The 17847-nt window shown below is 38.2% G+C and overlaps 1 protein-coding gene across 1 annotated transcript; it reads right to left on the minus strand.

Moving 5' to 3' along the window:
- Positions 1 to 260: 260 nt before the first annotated feature.
- Positions 261 to 1301, minus strand: APCS (amyloid P component, serum). Its single transcript, XM_007976575.3, has 2 exons — positions 1143 to 1301; positions 261 to 1024 (listed from the first exon to the last, which is right to left on the minus strand). Exons 1-2 carry the CDS (start codon positions 1204 to 1206, stop codon positions 417 to 419), a joined length of 672 nt encoding a protein of 223 aa, XP_007974766.1. The 5' UTR covers positions 1207 to 1301; the 3' UTR covers positions 261 to 416.
- Positions 1302 to 17847: the final 16546 nt, after the last annotated feature.

The following is a 17847-nucleotide window of genomic DNA, read 5'->3' on the forward strand; positions in this document are numbered from 1 at the left end:
TTGTGATTGCAATTCCACACATATTTTGAATCGTTATTAAAATGATTGTTAGTAGCTTTTAAGTATTGCCACTGTCCTGCTCATTGAGTGCCCTGGTTTTGTGATATACCTTTCTAGTTACTTATAGGTTTTCCTCCCCATATTTGGCAATTTGATTTTTCAGGATAATGAAACACCAATTACCAAATAAGTAGCAGATAGACAAGTAGTAGATATAAGATAAAGATATGGGACTATGATAAGCACTAAACAAATGCAGGTAGCATAATACAATATATAGTTTTTAATTCAGCAGACATACAGATAGGGAATTCAAAGAAGAAAGAGCTGCAGGTGTAAGATCTAGTATCCAGTTGCTTTGAGTTAATCTCTTAGACGGTCATTTCATTTTCAAGTGATCTTGTTGAGTCAAGACCTCAGACCCACACCAGGGGTTTGATGATGACATATCCTTTGATTTCATAGTTCAGAGCCCGCCAGTCCAGGATATTGGCAGAGACTGGGGTACCCTGATATGCAGACAGGATCTCTTCTGGGGGCAGCACAGAGTTCCACATGTACAAATCCCCAATCTCTCCCACAAAGGACTGGCTCTTATCAAACTTGCCGCCATAGGAATCCTGCTCCTGCCCCAGGACAATCTTGGGATGAGCTTCCACAGAGTAACCCTGTCGCAGACCCTTTTTCACCAAAGGTGTCCCATTGATCCAAAATTCAGCAATACCTGATGAGGACTCCCAGCTAACACAAATGTGCACTGGAGCCGGGAACTTTTCAATAACTTTGAATGTAACTTTTTGTCTTCCAATGTATAGACTATAATCTCCAACTCTTTCTTTATAAACTACTAGCTCATTATCCTTTCCCTGGGTATTGTAGGAGAAGAGGCTGTAGGCACGGGAGAGATCAGTGTAGGCTCGAAAACACAAGGTAAAGTTCTGCAGAGGCTTCTCCAGCTGTGTGATCAAGTTTACATGATCAGTAACAGATTCTCTAGGAAATACAAACACCTTCCCACTGAGGTCTGTGGGATAAAGAGAGAAAGAAAGATAATGACCTTCAGCATAAATGCAGAGAAAAGATGTCTCAGCTTCAACCATTTTCTCACTTTATGATTCTTGACCGTTCCTTGACCTCCTTACCTGTGTGAGCAAAGGCTTCCAGGAGGCTGGTGAGGACAGAGACCCAAAGCAGCAGCTTGTTCATATTCCTGGCCTAGGGCTATTATAGCAGGAGCAGTGACCAGGATGAGGGCAGCAGATAACACAGTGGCTGTCCCCCTAGAGTCTGATATTCACGCCGTTAGACTTCAGGCTATTCAGGGTTTATATGCACTTTGGGTGAGGATAGGGGAGGAAGAGCACCAATAATGTGTGAGGGATTTTCCAGGTCTGCCCCCTGGCCCTTACGGTGAAGGAGTGGTGAGGCCCTGAGCTGGAAAATCAATGGGAGTTATTTATTAGAGACAAGTGACGGCTAGAGCTCCAACTCCTGTGACCCAGATTTTATTGCTGGGAAGAGAGTCATTGCAGGGCAGTAGGGTTATGGATGGGATGAGGCGCTGGGCTGGCCATGTCAGCAGAGTCTCTCTCTGCTCTCTGGGCCCCTCTCTCTGATGGCTCTGTGCTCTGCCAGGAGCTCCTGAGCCATGTGGAGTGTATTGCTGAGCTCAACCCTCTTGTGGGCTATGGGAACAAGGACTTTTCTTTCTTTTATAGTTCTCAAGTTGTCTTCTATTTGTAGGATATTCTAGGATTCTACTTTCTGCTGAAGACCCTAAACAGTGCCTTCACCTTTGCCTAATTCAACATCAAGTAATACATTCAGGCAAAGCTAAGGGGAAAGGGGGACTTGGAGAATAAACTTTCTGTCCCCATGAAACTTAGTATTTTTCTGCTACTTCTACTCAGCGCTTTTTTTTCTTTTGCGTATCATGGTACTTCCTTATCCTAGATCTTTCCATTTCTCATTATTACTTGTTTTTCTGGTTACTTCATACTACCTGCAGAGATGCCAACATCTCCCCAAATTTTTCTCTCCTCTTCTTTGAGTCTTGGGTCATTGAGTGTGTATCTAATCCATTTTGGTGATGACCCCACTAATACTCACATTTATTCACTAATTCTCAGGTACTACACTAGGTGCTAGGAATTCAGTGGTCACTGACTCTTGCACAACCCCAGAGATCTCCATCTTCATTCTTTCTACATCTACTTCATTCTCTTTCTGTACAGTTTATTAACCATCACTCAAACCTTGTCTGCCTCTGAGATATCAAACTGATGTTCCTCTTTCTAGCCACATTATTTCTTTCTCTCTCATCTCTAAATTATATGACATCTTGTTTCTCATCCTATTGTTTAGCCTCTTATTCACTCTCTTCTCTTAGCTCACCCCAGACCTAATCAGCCTTTTCAATGACACAATCACTGCCACCAAGAATACACTTTCTTTATAATTGTTCAAAGTATCCTTCCTATTCTTATCCCTGGGGAGTTTCCATTCTCTACTTTTTCTCTAAATGGAAGCCCAGGTTGTGAAGCCTTATCTGGCCTGTTGCACAGTATGGGTTAGTGATAAAGTTGGGATTATGCATCTGTTGACTTCTGAATTAAATAAAGATAATTTGCTTGGAAGCCGATGCCTTTTGCAATCTGGCTTTAACCTGACTGTATCTCAGAATCTAATCCTATTCTCCAGTCAAACCCCTCTAACTGTTGTTCTTTATACATTCCTGGATTTTCTGATTTCATTACTTCTATTCATTGCCTTCATTCTGTCTTGAATTTCTCTCTTATTTTTTTCCGTTTCTTAGAATTCCAGCCATTTTTCAACATTAATCTCAAGCGTATTTAGGTGATGGTTATACTAAAAGTCCAGACTTCACCACTATGTTATTGCTGTCTATGTAATAAAACTAAACTTGTATGCCTTGAATTTATACAAAAAATATGAAAAATAGAAAACAGTCTGCTTCATGAAAACTTTTCTAATGTCCCAACTATACGTTATTTTCCCTCTTTTGTACTTCCCATATGATTAAGATAAAAGACTTTGGGATAGAATTCCAATGTTTCCATTTAATAGTGGCTGACTATTCTGCAAGTCACTAAACCCCTCTGAACTTTAGTTTCCTTCTCTGCGAAATGAAGATAAAACTATCTACCTCACAGTGTTTCTCTAAAGATAAATGAGATACTATGATACACATAAAGTGCATGGAACAGTATCTGAATGGTTATTATTACCATCATTTTAGAGTCTTTATGGCTGTTACCACTATCTGTCTCATATTATACCTATTATTGTGTTTATCTCTGATCCCTTCTAGATTGAATCTGGGTATTAGGACTTATTTATATTTAGATCATTGATTTTATCTAACAATTTTTCTTACACATGAAAATAAACTGTTATATATTGTGGAATCAAAGGACTCAACTTTGAGTGAGGATTTTTTCTTTACAAGAAACAGTTTATTAGCAACAAAAAGTAGAATACAATTGCGTAATATGATCAGGTAATGCTGGAAGTAGGGGCAGGAAGGTAACCTTTCTTGAGAACCCAGGGACTATGCAATTCCCTAACATTTCCAGATGTTAATTAATAAGTTCCATAAAACTCAGAGAACACAGGGCTCACCAGATGCTTTTAGTTTTCTTCATAAATAAATAAATAATCATTCTCTTTAACAAAAAATGGTTTGCAAATTAACGTAGATGAGAGTCTTCTCTAATGGGAGATGAGTCCAGGGAACAGGTCTTGGGGATGAGTGACACAGCCTTAGACTCATGGTGATAGAGCTTGGAGATAAGGGCTTTACATAACTGTTGAAGCCAAGTGCCAGGGTTTGTAGTTGAATATAAAAATGTTGTGTTCATACACTGTGAAGAGAAAAGCTTGGTTGGAAGGTAGGATCTATAGTAGAATTGGAAAATGAAGAAAAAGTGGAGTCTGATTCTGTTGTTTAGTTTCCTTCCCTGGAATATGCTTCTCAGGCCTTGGAAGAGAACAGCTTGCACTTCAAGGGTTGTCAAAACGGAAACTGAGAATTCTTTCTATTGCAGAAAGGAAAAGTTCTGATGTCAGGATGTGGGAAAATGAATCCTGGGTCTTCAGAACTGGGAACAATTCTCACAGTGAGCCAATCCTCACTGTTGCTGGATCCTCTTGGGTGCCTTCCTGCCAGTGAAAGTTCAGGTCAAGGTAGTGGCACCTGTCTGGATGGCTATGGAAGAGTTGAGGGTGGGGAAGAAAAGATACAGTATGTTGAAGAGAAGCGGTCCACCTGTGTGCCCCAAACAGAGCTGTCTTGGCTACATTAATTGCCCATGCAACAAAGTTTGCCCTCAGAGAGCATAGTGAAAGAAGGCATCGGCAGCAGCAGAAAGAGGATCTGACTCGGAGCTTCAACAAGGCAGAAGTATGAGATATAACTGAAGATCACCTGAGGGATTAAAGAATACCTTAAGGATGCTTTCTGAGACATTAGGTGTTTGTAGAAGACATTAAATCACAGTAACCAATGGGAATAGGAAGAGACTGAGTAGAACACAGGGTAGAACAAGATTTGTGTTCAGTAAAAAATTATTTGCTGTGTGTTCTGTTAGCTGTAAGGGAATCTGAGAGCATTTAGATGGAAAGAGGCAATGACGCATGCATCAACAGTAACTAATTATCACTCTGATATGTGGTTGGATAAAACCAAAGATACACAACTTAGACTGATGGCAGGGTCTTATTGTAAAGGCAAAAAACGACAAAGATGAGAATTTAAAAAATATAGAATATGGAACCATATTTCTGACTGCAAATGATGTGGAAAAACATGGCGCTACCAGTGCAGATAAGACAATTGAGAGGATGTTCACTTGGAGGAGGTGGAGGGTAGGTGGTAAGCTTGGTTCCTCAATTGTTAAATTTGAAATGATAGTATGACCTACATATAAGAAAGGTCTTGGAGAATTTGAAATATGTGACTGCCACTTGGAATTAGATATACAGGTTTCAGAGGAATCAACATATAAATGATAATGAAGCAAAAATGAATTTTGTCTTTCAGTGGAAGAGAGAAGAGAGAAAAGGTCAGGGAGCCAAGCACTGACTTGAGGAAGCATTCACATTCATGGTGTTAGAGACAAGATAAGAATGGCAGGTGGGGAGGGACGTGGGAGACAAAAAATTATGTTTGGCAGAGAGGATGGTGTGTGGTGTCATGGAAACCAAGTCAGTGTAAGTGTCCAGGAAGCAGTATCCAGTGGTATTAAATGCATCAGAGAGATCTAAGTTGAATGTGTGCTGGATTTAGCAATAAAAACTTCATTGGTAACCTTTGAAAGAGCAATTTTCATAAAGTGAGCATGTCAGAAGCCAAGTTTCAGGGAATGATGGAGGGAGAAAGAGGAAGGGAGTTTGTTTCCTAAGGTTCAGTAATTCTGACAAAGAACAAAAGGAGAGAAACAAGATTCTCCACAGGAGACTTGGGATTCAATGTATATTTCCCACACAGTTTATAGATTGTCTCTTCTTGACAGAGTGGCTATCATGTCTTTGTTGCCCACCTCATAACATTTCAGCCAACAACAGAGAAAAATCAGTGTCCACCTGAGATTACAACTGACCTTTCTACCCAAGTAGCTCTTTCAGGCTCTAAATGCCAGGCTCAGGCTGCTGTGAACTCCTACCTCCCCTTCACAATTCTGGCAGCTTCACAAACTGGTCAGTCCCTTTCCAGGTCGTGCTGATACACCGGAGTCTTTTCTTGATCTCATTTCTCTGTTCCTAATTTCAGGGTTCATTTATAAAAGAAAATCTCTGCTAAGTTTTTTTTTTAATTTTCTACTTTTAGGTTTAGTGAGACACCTCGACCATATTACCTCACTGAAATCTCACTTTGTGTTCAGAATTCACCTTAAGCTGCTCTCTGGAATGTTACCATATCTCTATCTTAGTCTTTATCTTTCTTGACATCTCTTCATGCTCACACTTCTATTTGAACAACCCATTTTTACAGTTTCATAAAATACAGATTTCATTGCTGAGATTAGTGTTTATTCATTTTTTAAATATAAATTTTTAAATAAAATTTACCATTCACTGGCACCCACTGGCCATAGCCATCCTCATGCTGTTCACAATCCCCTCATAATACCTGGGTCTTCTGGGAGGAGATGTGCAAAGAAGAAAAATATAACAGCAGGGACTCAGTGTAACTCTATATCTTGAGTATGTTTAAAAGTTCCCTCCTCTTTGTCCAGGATTATATTTTCCAGTCCACAGTGATAGACAATACATGCATTGAAGATGCAGAAGCAGATTCCTTGCTCGTGCAGCTACAAGAGGTCTTGGCTAGAGCTGTCTTGCGCTACTCCTGTCATCTTGTCAACTATGCCATTTGCTGCTCATGACAGAAACATGGCAGCACGAGAGTTTTCTTATGCTGATCTATTTTATTGTTATCCCTAAAACTTCAAAATACAAAGAAAGAACCTCACAGAAGCTGACAAAGTTCACCTTGCTTGGTTGTCTCCAGCTTCTGTGAGTGATGTCATCCACATCTTAACTTCAGCAGGGAATGCTATGATCTTGACTCTCACCCACATTGGTCATGTATGTTTTCCTAAGAATGCTGGTTAGTTCAGAGACTTTATACACTAGTCCCTATTCCGCAATACTTTCTAGTCTCATAGCTCAGAACCAGGATATTTTCTTGGTTTTTGTCATCTTTTTTAAAATTTCCGGATTCTTTCTTTCTTTTTTAAAAAAATTTATTTAAGATTAAAAAAATTTTTTTATGGGTACATAGTAGGTGTATATATTTATGGGCATCCACTGTGAAATAAGCTTATTATAGAGAATGAGGTATTTATCCCCTCAAGCATTCATCCTTTGAATTATAAATAATGATCTTTGTCATATTGACCACCATTGACTGCTGTGTATTTGGGAATTCCTGGAGTGCACAGTCTTTGTGAATAAGAGGGTATGTGCCCAGTTGGTATGTGGTGCCTTTTGCATTGGCCTGGTCATGACAGTGGTCTAAATAACCACAGTGTCACAGAGGTACAAAAGGACCACATATGCTATTTAGACCACTTCTTGTTTGACACCCTTCTTGTCATGAAACTCTCCTGCATTGACAATACTATCTATGAAATAAACAGTATTTTATTCACCAAACATGTGTGCAGGTGTCCATGGGTTTGGTTTGCCTTTTCTATATTGACGTCCTTGTTACCTCCATCATGCTTAGAATTTCCTAATCTGAGGTCTTTGCCACCTGTGCCCCCCAACCCCTACCTCATCACGGTCATTTTCTATATGTCTGTGCTTGTACTGCCTACCTCAAGCACAAGCTAATGAACTCAATAGAAAACAGGTGTTCTATAAGAGGCCTACATTGTCAGTATTCATTCTGCCTTTGGACACTGTTGTTTACACTCTGAGGTACCTGGAGGCCAAGGATACCATGTACAGAGCTGTGGACAGAAATATTTCTTAACAGATTGACTCATTTCGTCAGGAGACCTTTAGTCCAGGGCAATGTTTTTCCTGCTCATAAACATTTTGCATCTCACAAGAAGACCAAATAGAAAGCTCTGTTGTGAATTGGTTCAAACACTTAGACTGCTTTTCTACTTCTAGAAAGAAGGCAGAGTCTAGGATTTCTGCTCAGGTGCACATTACTGCAGAGGCGGGTGGCACTCCAGGAGCATTTTGATGACTTATTCTTATATGTGAGCGAGTTGATTGAAAATCCTCCTAGCTCCCACTTCACCTGGCCATTTGGTGCTTGACTTTTGTCCTTGAGTGGAGCAGAACTACTGATGATAATGGCAGCAGTGACTTCAGTTAAAGAATCCCAGGGACCACCTGAGACTTTCTGCAGCTCCATGATTTCAGCTTTATGACCCTTAATTGACATTTCAAAAAGGCTTTCCTTGCCATGTGCTGATTGAAAAATAAATAGTTTAGCAAAGAGAGGTCCTTCTTTCCATGAATTCGTCCCCACTGGCCACTTAAATAGTGTGTATTTAGGTGAAGTACTCTTTACTTCTGTAGGAGGAAACAAAGACTTTTTAAATCCACATTATTGCTGCAGCCCCAGAAGCTGAGAAGAAAGAGAACAGATGGGTGGCTCTTCTCAAAGAATGGTGCCTTCATCTGGATGTCCTCTTCTTAAACATTTATTTTCTTGTTCCTTGAAGGCTTTCAGGAATTGTTAATTCCACAGTGGCTGCATGGTAACTGTTGATTGGTGGTGGCTTATTTTGGGTAAGTGGCTTTGGTTGCTCTTCTCTAAGTGTGGACCCCAATTTTCAATAATTTAAAACTCCAAGTACTATTTTTCCCTTATTCTGGGTGGGTGAGAGGTAGTGGGATAAGGGACTTAAAGTTTATTTTTGTGTTTCCCAGTAGAATTTTTCTTCTGAAGAGCTCTTCTCTGCTCATATCTTACACTTTTTCCTTGGTGAGTAGTTACATGTGTAATTAAGAAAATTATTATGTGTATGCACTGTGAGACAGCGCTACAAGGTACCCTCCCAAAGCCCAGGTATGGTGGTATCTATTTCATACACTACTATATTTTGGGAATAAGTGACTCATTATTGCTTCAGCCCAAGGTAAACTCTTTCCATTTTCTGTCTTATACTTTTGCTATATATAGTTTTGTAACCACAGAAGCAGGCCTGAGGCACATTTTTGATCACTTGTGATCTTCTCTCCCTCCAACAGACTGCTGGAGGTCGAGGGCCCCAGGTATAGTGGGTGCCCTTTTCTCTCATTTGACAGAACTGTGTATGTTAATAGGTGAAATCAATGCCTCAGTGATAATCAGCACATTTTGTGCCTTCAGGGGTGATTATGAAGCTGAAGTCCCTAGGTCCCTAGGGGGTTCTTGAATGAGTTTCAGTGGGTTTGTAAACTCCCTGAAATTGTGTGCAAAATATTGCAAATGTATTTTTTCACCAGATTTTCAAAGAAGTCTCTGATCTACCCAAGGTAAAAATCTATAGAATAGAGTTTTACAAAACTATTTTGATAAAAAATTACAGTAAGAAGTTTTATATTGCAACATTAAATGTCTACATGAATACACATATAAATATATCATAAAATTATCATAAAACAGCACAAAAGCTTATGCCAAATCCTGGAATGTTTGAGAAATGATAAGGAATGCTATGAGATAGAGAGGTGGGACTAGAGGAGAGAATGATAGAAAATGTATTTGGAGAGAATGATAGAAAATGTATTTGAAGAAGCTGGGCTCCATCAGTGGTGATAACAGTAGGGTCCACCACCATTATCATAATCATCATGATTGGCTACTCTACTCTCTTCTCTTCTACTCCATCCAAACAAAATTGATTGCTTTTTCATCTCTTCTTTCATAGAACTTTGCAAATACCTTTAATATTTTTGTTCTTATTATGGTGTTATTTCCAGTTTTAAAAACGCATCTTTTTTTCAATAGAAAATGTTGTCATATTTTCACTCAAAATATAAATGCCAAGTATTGATAATGTACCAGTCACTTGCCTAAGCCAGATATGGCCTTTACCTTTAAGAAGCACAGGGTCTGAAGAGAGCAACTAACATGTAAAAAAAGTGCAGACGTTGGGGTAGGTGCACAACTAGGTGGGTGATGGTGGTAGGGTGGTAGGTGTTACAAACCTTTCAGTCAGTCTCCAGAGACTTCATAAATGATTGCTTCGATAATTCTGACCAGTTGAAAAGATGTCTGTTCAAAAGAAGGTTTTTGCTGAGCTCCTCATGTTACTATTCCCTGAGTTTTTGTGTTTTCATTTTGTGATTTGGCTAATATCCTGTTTACCGTAATAATTTCTTTCAATAAATACATATAGCCACTCTGCAAGTATCAAGTACTACAACCACCACTAAGGATGCAGAGATGAGTCCTATTTAGTTGGTTCTGGAACAGTAACAATGTAATTTCTCTCTCTCACATGGCAGCATAATAGGAGCAGTAAAGGTTACATTACAGGGATCTGCAAACACAGCTAATGAAGGATCCTAACTATCACTATGGAAGTGGAGAGTTGGCTACAGGTGGGCTTTGTGCAGGAGGCAACATTTGATTGGGATCTGAAAAGATGAGTAAAGTCTGCTTTGTGACAAGGAAAAAAGGAGCATTGCAGACAGCTGGAGAGTTCAGGAAGCCAATGTGCAAGCCAGTTGTGTTCAGATCTGTTTAGAAAATGCAGAAATTATAGAATATTTTAAAGTATATGAACACTTTGGATTTTATTCTTGTTGCTGTGAGCATATTTTTGAAGGATTTTAGAGGAGAGAAGTGATGAGAAGTACACATAAAATAAACAACTGTGACAGGAATAAGACAAGTCAAATGCACTAAATAGGAGGCTATATTAAAGCTTACAAGATTTCAATCCACCCCAAATTATCTCATACATTCTTTGCTCAAGTGCTTGTTTCTAGGACATACCATAACCACTCACACCTTTGTAACCTTCACATTCCACTTCCTTTATCAAAACCTGTAAGTGAAGGGCAGGGATGGTAAATCTCAGGTTTCTGTTTTGGGCAACCAGGTGATCAATGGGTGGTAAGAAACAGCCTCTCTGAAAAAGTGAAACTTAAGTTGAAATGTTTGTTAATAAAAATAGCAAGACATTTTAGATGATTTAAGAAGCAGAAGTTTTCTTAGGAGATAACCACCATGACTTTCCCAAAGGCAGAGTCTCATGGCAGAAGCTTAAGGAGATCTGGTGGTATGGGAAGAGGAAGAAAGGAAGAAGAGCAGTGCTTTTCAAAGTAAATGTATTTTTTCTTTCTTTTTTTTTGGCGGGGGGAGGGGAATGAGCACTTTTCATAGGTTTGTCATTCATTTCCATGTGTTTCAGTTGGATATATCTTTAAATTAAAAAAAAAAAGTTTTAAAGAAGCAATAGGATTCAGAACTCCAAAAAAATCAATGTTATCTTAACACATTTATTGATCACTTACTTTGTGCAAAAAGTCTCTGTTTTAGGCATCTTTGAGTTTTGCTTTGCAAGAAGTAAAGAAAGAAGCAAGACTTAAAAAGTTGAGAATAGACAATACCCATATTAGGTAAGGGTAATACTTGCTGTGGTAACAGACTTACTACAAAATCTTATGGCTTAATATTAATTCTTAATATTAAGAATTAATTAAGAAATATTTCATAATTAAGAAATAATATTTAAGTAATTAAATAGTATTTCTGGCTCATGTGAAATATAACTACATGCTCCTGATTGGCAAGAAGGTCTCCTCTAATTCTCAATTCAAGGACCCTATATCATATGGCTCTGCTTTTCTTAGGGCTTCTAAGAAAAGAAGTCCTGTGATGGATGTTCTACCTCCAGGTGACAACAGGAGAAGTACAATGAAAAAAACCTCACCTGCTTCTTTACCATGATGGGCTGGAAGTGGTACCTGGCACTTCTGCATGCATTACTATGGCAAGAACTATTCCTGTGGCCAGGTGTAGAGGCAAAAGAGCTGGGGAATGTGGTTCTGGACTGGTTAACTGTGTCTCAACAACCATGCAATATTCTGGTTGTAAGTGGGAGCACAAATCACTGGTGCAGGGCTAGCCAGCCATTTCTGTCATAGAATCCTATCGTTTTTAGAGTACAACTGAGCTTTCTGTACTGAGTTTTAAGTAGGTCCATAATGATTTTATTCTTAAAATTAATGTTTAGAGAAATTTTATTAAACACATCTACCATATGAAGTAACATTTTCTTCCTTAGTTTTATTTTTTAAACCTTCTGTGGTTGTTACTGTCTCATTTGGAAGCACTTCTGGAAGCTGAAAATCATCTTGTTCTTAAATGTTTCTGCTGGTCATATGGGCAGATTAGTGTTTTTGTCAGGAGGAGGGACAGTTGTTCTTAGAAATGAGTGTGGTAGAGAGAGAGAGGGAGAGGGAGACAGAGCTTTTTCAGTAAAAGGAGAGAAGAGACATTGAAAACCCAACTTAGACAAATTGACCTTCTGGAAACTCAAAAGGAGATTGTGTGCCAAGATTGCTGAGTGAGATGGAAGCTTGATGATAAAGAAAAGAGAAAGATTGAAGCAGATCTGTGGGTAATGCGATGGAGGGCTGGAGATGGGATAAATAAATAAAGGGATGGCCGCACAATCACACTTAAAATTCAACTGGCATTTGGCACTGCTGAGGTCCACCCAGCTTGTGCCTCCCTCCTTTGGACATCCATTTGCATGGGCCCATAGTTGTAGGAGTAAACATCCTAAGAATATTGTTCTGTGTTTACAGTTTGAGGATTCCATGTACTCTGTGTCCTCAGGACCCTGTCTTATGTGTGTTTCAGTGAGTGAGTCCAACAGAGGTATGCATAAGGAAGATTCTAACCCCAAGATGATGTAGCTCTTGAAGAAAGCAGGAGAGACTTCTGGGACTTATGAGGATAAAGATGGGTGTTGCGGGGAGGAAAAAACGGCATGGAGCAAGTTTCAAGAGAGAAGAGTTTGTTTGGTAATGAGGCAAAAAAATTGTTTCTGGACACAAGAGATTAAGTTTCATATTTGCAGTCTAGGAAGTATAGTGTAGAGAGAAAGATCATGGACTCCTACCCCAGACGCTGGCTGCCTCCCAATCCTGTCTGCCTCTTTCTGACAGAACTCTATGAGTTACCTCCCAGTGTCTTAGGTGCCCGTCTGAGATAATGGGAATGATGACAGTACCTACCTCACTGGGTTTCTGTGGTGTTTAAATGTATTAATTTTGGCTTCTTTTACATAGAATATGCATTTGAGGTTTCTTCATGTCTCTTTATGGCTTGATAGCTTATTTTCTTTTTATTGCTCAGTAATATTCCATTGTATAGACATACCACAATTTGTTTATCCATTTACCTATTGAGAGATATCTTGGTTGCTTCTGGTTTTGGAATCATAGATAGAGAGGCTGCAAACATTTGTGTGCAGATATTTGTATAAATATAAATTTTCAATTCATTTGGGTAAACACCTGGTGTGATTGCTGGTCCTATGGTAAGACTATGTTGTATTTTTAAATAAACTATAAAAATGTATACTAAAGTGGCTATACCACTTTACATTTCCACTTGCAATAACTGATCATTCCTGTTGCTTCTTCAACCCTGCCAGCATTTGGTATTGTCAGGTTTTTTTATTTTAGAAATTTTACTAGGTGTGTAGTAGTATCTCATTGTTTTAATTTTCAGTTCTCTAAGGAGACACACTGTTGAGTATCATTTTTATGTGCTTACTTGCCATGTGAATACTTCTTTGGTGAAGTGTTTATTCAGATCTTTTGTCCGTTTTTTATTGGGCTGTTTATTTTTTTATTGTTGAGTTTTAAGAGTTCTTTGTATATTTTTAATAGAAGTCCTTTATGCGATATGTGTTTTTTCTACCAGTCTGTGGCTTGTCTTTTCACTTTCTCAACAAAGTATTTTACAGAGCAAATGTTTACAATTTTAATAAAGTCTAACATCAAATTTTTCTTGGATTATACTTTTGGTGTTTTATCTAAAAAGTCATTCTCAAACCGAAAGTCACCTAAATTTTTCCTTTGTTATCTTCTATAAATTTTATGGTTTTGTGTTTTACATTTAGGTTTTATAACTCATTTTAGTTAATTTTTTTTTTGTGAAAGGTATGTGTTTTGTGTCTAGATTTCTGTAGTCTTATGTAGTTAACAAGTTGTTTTAGCACCATATTTTGATGATCCTTTCTCCATTGACTTACCTGTGCCCCTTTGTTAAAGATCAGTTTATTTGTGTAGGTCTATTTCTGAACTCTTATTCCATTCTATTGATCCACTTGTCTGTTCTTTTTCTAGCACCACATCAATTTTTTTTTTATTATTATACTTTAAGTTCTAGGGTACATGTGCATAGCGTGCAGGTTTGTTACATATGTATACTTGTGCCATGTTGGTGTGCTGCACCCATCAACTCATCACACCCATCAACTCGTCATTTACATCAGGTATAACTCCCAATGCAATCCCTCCCCCCTCCCCCCTCCTCATGATAGGCCCCAGTGTGTGATGTCCCCCTTCCCGAGTCCAAGTGATCTCATTGTTCAGTTCCCACCTATGAGTGAGAACATGCCGTGTTTGGTTTTCTGTTCTTGTGATAGTTTGCTAAGAATGATGGTTTCCAGCTGCATCCATGTCCCTACAAAGGACACAAACTCATCCTTTTTTATGGCTGCATAGTATTCCATGGTGTATATGTGCCACATTTTCTTAATCCAGTCTGTCACTGATGGACATTTGGGTTGATTCCAAGTCTTTGCTATTGTGAATAGTGCCGCAATAAACATACGTGTGCATGTGTCTTTATAGCAGCATGATTTATAATCCTTTGGGTATATACCCAGTAATGAGATGGCTGGGTCATATGGTACATCTAGTTCTAGATCCTTGAGGAATCGCTATACTGTTTTCCATAATGGTTGAAGTAGTTTACAATCCCACCAACAGTGTAAAAGTGTTCCTATTTCTCCACATCCTCTCCAGCACCTGTTGTTTCCTGACTTTTTAATGATCACCAATCTAACTGGTGTGAGATGGTATCTCATTGTGGTTTTGATTTGCATTTCTCTGATAGCCAGTGATGATGAACATTTTTTCATGTGTCTGTTGGCTGTATGAATATCTTCTTTTGAGAAATGTCTGTTCATATCCTTTGCCCACTTTTTGATGGGGTTGTTTGTTTTTTTCTTGTAAAAGTTTTGAATAGTGTTAACTCTAGGATTTTCTTGTTCCGCTTTGGGATTGGGTTGGCTCTTCAGGGTCTTCTTCTTTCTACGTAAACTTCAAAATCAGTTTGTTAATATCCACAAATAATTTGCTAAAAATTTGATTGTGATTGCCTTAGATCTATGGATCAAGTTGGGAAAACCAGTACATCTCTGTTTATTAGGATCTTTGATTTTTAAAATCAATTTTATAGTTTTCCTCATATAGATCTTGCACATATTTTGTTAATTTATACCAAAGTATTTCAATTTTTTGGTACTAATGTAAATGATGTGTTTCTAATTTCAAATTCCAATTGTTCATTGCTGGTACGCAGGAAAGCAAGTGACTTTTGTATATTAACCAACAGCACACTTTTGTTTATTATCTTGCAGACTTGATATAATTGCTTGTTAGTTCCAGGAGGGCTTTTTATTTTTTCCCAGTCGACAATAGATAATCATGTCATCTGCTAACAAATACTGTTTTGGTTCTTCTTTCCAGTGTATGTACCTTTTAGTTCCTTGTTTTATTGCGTTAAGACTTTTGATACAATGTTAAATAGGAATGATAAGAGGGGACATCTTCCCAGTCTTAGGAGAAAAGCATCTAGTTCCTTATCAAGTATCTGTGGATTTTGAAAAGGATGATTTTTTTCAAGTTGGGTGTTCCCACTCCTATTTTCTGAAAGAGATTATGGATAATTAATATGCTTTCTTAAATATTTGTTTCTTAAATTCACCAGTGAAGCCATCTGGCCCTGGTGTTTTTATTTTTGGAGGATAACTAATTATCAATTTAATTTGTTTAATAGATGTTGAGCTATTCAGATGATATATTTCTCTGTGTGTGAGTTTTGGTAGATTATGTCTTTCAAATAATTTTTCCGTTTCTTCTAAATAAGTAAGCAAATTTGAGAGCATAGAGACATTTATATTATATTAATTTATTATTCTTTTAATATCCATAGGATTGGTAGTAATTTCTGATAGTAGTTTGTGGTTTCTTTCTTTTTTTTTCCTTGGTTAGCCTGGCTAGAGGCTAATCAATTTTATTAATTTTTTTCAAAGAACTGGCTTTTAATTTCAACGATTTTCTCTTTCAACTTTTTTTCCTGCTTTTAATTCATTGATATCTGCTTTAATTTTTATTATTTCTTTTCTTCTTTGCTAATGTATGCATTCGATACTACAAATTTCCCTCTGAGCACTGCTTTTTCTGCATTTCACAAATTTTGATAAGTTGTATTTCATTTAGTACAAGCATTTTAAAATTTCTTCTGAAATGTCTTCTATGACTTACATTTTATTTAGAAATGTGTTGTTTAATCTGCATATTTTGGAACGTTCCAGCTATCTTTCTGGTTTTTTAAAAATAGTTTAATAGTATTTATTGGGGTCTAATAGCATGCTTTGGGTGATGTTTATTATTTTGTTAAGTTGTGTTTCATGGCCCAGAATGTGATCTATCATGGTAAAAGTTCCATATGAGCTTGACAAGAATGTGTATTCCACTGTTGTTGAACAGTGGATTCCGTAAATGTCAATTAAATTCTGTTGCTATTCAGTTCATCTATATCTTTTCTAATTTTCTGCCAGCTGGATCTGTCAATTACTGATGGTGTGGGGTGGTGTTGAAGACTGATTATAATAGTGAGTTTATCAGTTTCTCCTATTTCTATCAGTTTTTGCCTCATGTGTTTTGGCCCTCTCTTGTTAGGCAATTTCCTTAAAACCAACTACAAAATATGCTAGCTGTTGTCATGGGAAAAATGGATGATATGCAGAAACAGATGAGTAATGCAAGCAGAGCAAAGGAAACTAGAAAAGAACCAAAGAAAATGTTAGAAATAAAAAATTTATAGCAGAAATTAAGAATACCTTTGATGGATTTGTCAGTAGACTGGGTATGGTCAAGGAAAGAATCCACAAGCTTTTTTCATTAGAAATCTTAGAATATTAATCATAGTTATTTTAAATTCCCAGGCTTCTAATCATTCCAAGATCTATGCTCTATCTGTATGTGGTTCTGATGCTTACTTGTCTCTTCAGACTTTTCCTCCTGCTTTTCAGGATGTATAATTTGTACATGATGTATTAGGCAATAAGAACTGAGGTAAATAGGCTTTAGCATGAGGTTTTAGATGCATTTATCTGGCTAAGAAGAGTGAAGCCGTGTTTATTGTTTACTGTAACTGTAGTTGTCAAGTTCCTTTAGTGTTCTCATTTTTGTCTGCCTGTTTTCCTTGCGTGTTTCTAGAGACTTCTTCTTAAGTAGAATCCCTATCTTGCTGAGAGGTGAAGCCGGCTGGGCTTTTGGGTCAGGTGGGGACTTGGAGAACTTTTCCATCTAGCTATAGGATTGTAAACGCACCACTCAGCACTCTGTGTCTAGCTAAAGGTTTGTAAACACACCAATCAGCACTCTGTAAAAACGGACCAATCAGTGCTCTGTAAAATGGACCAATCAGCAGGATGTGTGTGGGGCCAAATAAGGGAATAAAGGCTGGCCACCGACACCAAGGGCAGCAGTCAGCTGGGGTCCTCCCCCAAGCCATGGAAACTTTGTTCTTTTGCTCTGCTCTTTGCTCTAAATCTTGCTGCTGCTCCTTCTTTGGATCCGCACTACCTGTATGAGCTGTAACACTCACTGCCAAGGTCTGCAGCTGAAGCCAGGGAGACAATGAACCCACCAGGAGGAAAGAACCACTCAGGACGCACCACCTTTAAGAGCTGTAACACTCACTGAAAAGGTTTGTGGCTTCACGCCTGAAGTCAGCGAGACCACCAACCCACCAGAAGGAAGAAACTCCGGACACATCTAAACATCAGAAGGAACAAACTCCAGACACACCATCTTTAAGAACTATAATAATTTACTCACCGCAAGGGTCCGTGGCTTCATTCTTGAAGTCAGCGAGACCAAGAACCCACTGGAAGGAACCAATTCTGGATACATTGCTACTCTATCATTTGTAATCCACTGTTATGCTGGAGCTCTGTTGATGTGGTGGTAAGGTATTGGAGAGGATAAGTGCCCAATCATCTTATGATTAAATCTGTTTTGCTTTTTTTCTTCTTTGAGATGAAGTCTCACTCT

This window comes from Chlorocebus sabaeus, chromosome 20, assembly GCF_047675955.1.
Source record: "Chlorocebus sabaeus isolate Y175 chromosome 20, mChlSab1.0.hap1, whole genome shotgun sequence".
NCBI classification, from domain to species: domain Eukaryota; kingdom Metazoa; phylum Chordata; class Mammalia; order Primates; family Cercopithecidae; genus Chlorocebus; species Chlorocebus sabaeus.